The 4,404-nt window shown below is 50.2% G+C and overlaps 1 protein-coding gene across 1 annotated transcript; it reads left to right on the top strand.

Annotated features, from left to right (window-relative positions):
- Positions 1-2,599: 2,599 nt before the first annotated feature.
- SODALDRAFT_358988 (hypothetical protein) lies at positions 2,600-4,404 on the top strand (the record flags this gene model as incomplete). The annotated part of the gene is made up of 8 exons (XM_028614138.1): positions 2,600-2,742; positions 2,834-2,853; positions 2,958-3,052; positions 3,213-3,255; positions 3,332-3,389; positions 3,823-3,894; positions 4,076-4,211; positions 4,264-4,404. 8 exons carry the CDS (start codon positions 2,600-2,602, stop codon positions 4,402-4,404), a joined length of 708 nt encoding a protein of 235 aa, XP_028466930.1.

Genomic DNA, 4,404 nt, shown 5'->3' with positions numbered 1-4,404 from the left:
CGTTCTACTACCTAAATCGAGGAGACATCGGCAGGGATGGGGGTTTCGAGAGAAATACCGAACCTAACGCGATAAGATAAAGCGTACCTCTTCGCATACCTTACCTTAGGTAGCCTCAGGAACTGGTTGTTTTTGCTTTTCGTTCTTGACTCGATATCTCCTGACACTCGCACGCGTGCCGATCTACCTGCTGTACGGAATCTACGGATAATACGGTGTGTGTAGTACACGTAGGTAGCTCCCCTGTTTATCGATCTCCATTCCGATTTGCACAACGTTAAGGTATAAAATTGCCGATTCGTTTAACGGAACCCAAGGTTGTCTTTTGACGAACAAGCCAAACGGATAACGTCAAGAACAATGACCTGTTCATTGCGTAGTGGCTAGGACCACTATCCAGTTCGTACTTTATATAAAACAGTATTTTGGGACTGCTGAGACCAAGCCCGAGCCACGCTGAATTTATCTCGGTAAGCCAAGGCTATCCGACTAATAAAGACCCATCCGTAGGTGTGAACTAGAAGTACGGATGTACATAGCCGGCCCTTTATGTTAATTACCTAGGTAGCTACAATGTGTAAAGCCACACATGATAAGGACACGCACTGAGTGAGGGAGGCTGTCCTATCCTATGCGGGAGATAACATGCCAAATCCGGCGCAAGGAGCGAAACGATTAAGTGGACAGGGCCCCTCTGAGAAGAAACACGGAAATCTCCAATACCTCCGCTTTGGTTACACCGAGCCTCGCGACAAGACGGAATCCTCCGTCCAATCTGGAATAGGCACAACGGTACATAGCGTAATGTACCAAGGGAGGGCAGGGGACCTGGCAGGCGTCCTCCAGTGTGGTGCCCCTAAAATTAGAATCGGGTTCGTGTGCCTACTATTTATGGCTAGTGCACTGCGACGGAATCTAGTTCAGTAATGATTTCGTAGATCTTGGGACGACTACCGGACCGGTGACGATCCAGCGCTCAATTGACACCTGTTAAGGAGCCCGAAGACACAAAGCTGCCAGATAGCAGATCAGCATTTAACAGTTCATCGATCCACTGGACATACCCAGTCCCAGTCTGGTGCAGAGATGATTTGGAGCATTGGCTTGGGCTTATCCTCTGTCACAGTTGAGTTGACAAGAACGAGCCTCAAGAACGTCGTCATCGGCCTAACTGCCTTTGTCCGCATTCATTACTGAGTACTCACCACTCACTACCTACCTCCCAGAGAGTCAGTCGGCAGAACTGGAATAGGAATCCGGGAGGCGATAGCCCTTAAGTGCTGCTTTATATACTGGGAAGGGTGTCCTTTGCATGGTCGGATCGGGTCGCGTCGGGTCGGTCACATGACGATCAGACGTCTTTGTCGATGTTGGAGAAGAGCGGGGGGAGTCTCCTAGTTCCTATCACGCAATTGGAGCTTGGATGCCGGATCGGGGCTCGGGGACCAAACCCCGCCCTGTGTGCTTCATTCATCGGGTCAAGTCCAAAGAAACGAAATATGCTTTCAATAAGAGAGTAATGACGGCTCTTGCGAAGTAATCAATTACGATGCTACGCTGGTTTGACGGGTGTGTCCCCATCATTCCTTTTCCCTCTTTTCTTTGGAGTGTGAGTTAATAGTTGGGCAGGGATAGAAAACATTCGATACAACATACATCCAGGATCCTTCATTATCTACGACGTACTTCGACTATTAATTCCGTATATGTATACACGCATGAACGTGTTCCCCATGGCTTTGGGAGATGATCACCTTATGTCGCATCCTTGCCTATAGCAGATCGCACCCACGACGTGGGACGCGCTATTGCCGTCTGCAAAGCGGGGTGAGGGGGTTTTCCCGGGAACGTGTCCAGCAGGCTGGGTGCTGATTACTTACTCCGTAGGATAAGGTACGTTGTAGGTAGGCCGGAATCTTCCAGGAGCCGATTTCTTTCCATAGTACGGAGTAATATGTGGTGCACTTGCAAGCGTACAACGTATGTACATACCTAAGGTAATCATCGATCGAGCCCACTTGGGCTACGGCACTTGGTCATTTTCGCTTATTTCAGATGTCGGTGGAATCTGACCAAGCCATTATTTCACACAGGGGCTAGCACTGTGCAGGATATCTGCGACTGGCAATTTGGTTCCGTCGCATCGATATGCGGTGGCTGGTTTCTGTGGCAGGGCTGCCGCATTTCAGGAGCTGGAGGCCAGGGGTTGGTTGAGAAGCTGGTCCCGTCTCACCTGGGAAGCAAGCGAAAGGAGCAACATCGCGGCGCCAACGAGACGATAGGGTTATGAACAATGGGCGGATTCTACTTCGTAAGGTAGAATTCGATGCCTATTCGACCCGTGTTAGGTAAAGCAGTCACTGATTTACTCGGTACGTACTTAGTTGTGAGGTTCTTGCCAAAATACGACATATTTCCCTTGACAGGAATCCCAGGTCATAATAATGGCGTACCAAGTTGAAAAATAAAATAAAAAGATTACCTACGTTTGGACGACAGCAGACCTAGTTATCGAATAGTGCGAAATACGAAGTGCTTCCTTTTCGGCGCTGGACACATGCCACGAGGAATGTGTTCTTGAATAGGTAAGGTACCTGAAATGGAGAATGTCCCAGACGGTAAACTCCGCATCCTCGGTGCTTATCTGCGGCGGGGATTCGCGTGCCTCGCTGAACTGGCCGGCCGATTTGCCGGTCAGTGCCCGGAGGCTCCACGGGAAGACGGGAAATCCCAATACTCACCGTGAGGCTTTACGGTAAGTGTTTCAAATCCGGCCCGTGGGAAGCCCTACTCCGGCATACATATATATGCGTGTGTATTGAAATCGACGAAGGCAATACGAAATCAAGATGGGTGAGACCTAACACTACGAATAGGACGATTACGAAGTTTAGAGATGATTGTTATTCTTTTCGACGAGCTGCGTCTCTAAACCCCGACTTCATCCAACCAACGAGCGAGCCCTGTTGAAAGAAGTGCGGGACACTTTGCTGGGGTGCCTATAGCGTACGGTTGGGACTCCGCAGAACACGCGAAAGCGCGAGAACGCGAGGTGTGTGCGGTGGTATTGCCGATGCCTTGGCACTGGATGAACTTCGGGATTTGGTGAACGAGAAAGGATTCGCTGACACGCAGTCTTGCCTGTAAGGTAATTAATTACGGTACCTGTAGTACCCGGGTATGGAGTACAGATCATTGCTTCAGGACTGCAGAAATACGACGAAACTACGAAACATCGTACCATCTCCAGACTTGGTGACCGGCCCATGATAAACGGTACAGTACCAAGACATATATGTGGTAGACTACCAATGTACAATGGATGGAATAGACGCCTGCGTTGTTATTACGAATGTTGCAAGCGACGCTGAAATTTCCATGCGTGCTTGGTGACGCAGTAATACGGACACATCCGTTGTTGACTCCTGATTAAGAACCCAGGAAATCAGTGATATATGATGGAGGAGTCGAGGAGGAAGGGAAAAGAGGGGAAGATGGGGTGATATCTTTTGTACATGCCAAATATGATGCTTGGCACTCGCTACAGAACCTGGTGTTTACACGTACACATGGGCAAGTCTAACCTGCAGGCATGAACCAGACTGGCAACTACCGAGGCCATTCATGTTTGGTAGGGTCTTGAAACTGCACTTAAATCGGTATGAACGAAGTACAAGGTACATCGATACGCTGCTTCCCCCCGTCTCACGGGGGCACAGGTCCGCTATATACAAGACAGGACCGTTTTTGTCTGACTTGCCTGCCGCGGAGGACCTTCCCTCTACGAAATAATTACGAGTAATATTCGTACTTTGTGGGTAGGTACTTCATGTTTCAACTCGACTCTCAATCTCACGATGCCCAGCTACAGCCGCCAACTCTTGTCGTTGATCAGTGATCGAGGATTCGTGCAACCCTCTATCAACCTACGAGACCCTCGGACTATATATATACCCCGACCCTGACCTCCCTACCTACCTTATATACACTCATTGCATCTTCTTACCTTTACGGTATCGAGAGTGCGACACGGGACGGGATGGCACGACACCCGTCCTCACACCCTGCATCTCAGAACCAACGGGTACGTACCCAGGCGCACTTTGGTTTCCGCAAGGGGCAGGCTTGGTTCGGTCCAATTAAGCGAGCCATGGGCCCCAGAATTCCGCCCGGTTGGTGCGCCGCAGCGCCTCCCCCGAGATCTATTCGCCGTACGTAGGTACTTCGTAGGTGGTACACTACCTTGTACAACGTACATTGGAGGGCCAGGGAATGGACGGCATTTTCCACCTCGCCTGTCTTTTCCTGTACGGACACTTGGGTCGTATCGTTCTGCCACTGCCGACGGAATATCCCACGACCCGCCGCCACCTCCACTCTCCATCCAACCTTAGCAGGTCCTAA

The sequence above is a fragment of the Sodiomyces alkalinus genome (assembly GCF_003711515.1).
Source record: "Sodiomyces alkalinus F11 unplaced genomic scaffold SODALscaffold_4, whole genome shotgun sequence".
Classification (NCBI taxonomy): domain Eukaryota; kingdom Fungi; phylum Ascomycota; class Sordariomycetes; order Glomerellales; family Plectosphaerellaceae; genus Sodiomyces; species Sodiomyces alkalinus.
The sequence above is the reverse complement of the archived record's forward strand: the minus strand, read 5'-3'. Positions and strand labels throughout refer to the sequence as shown.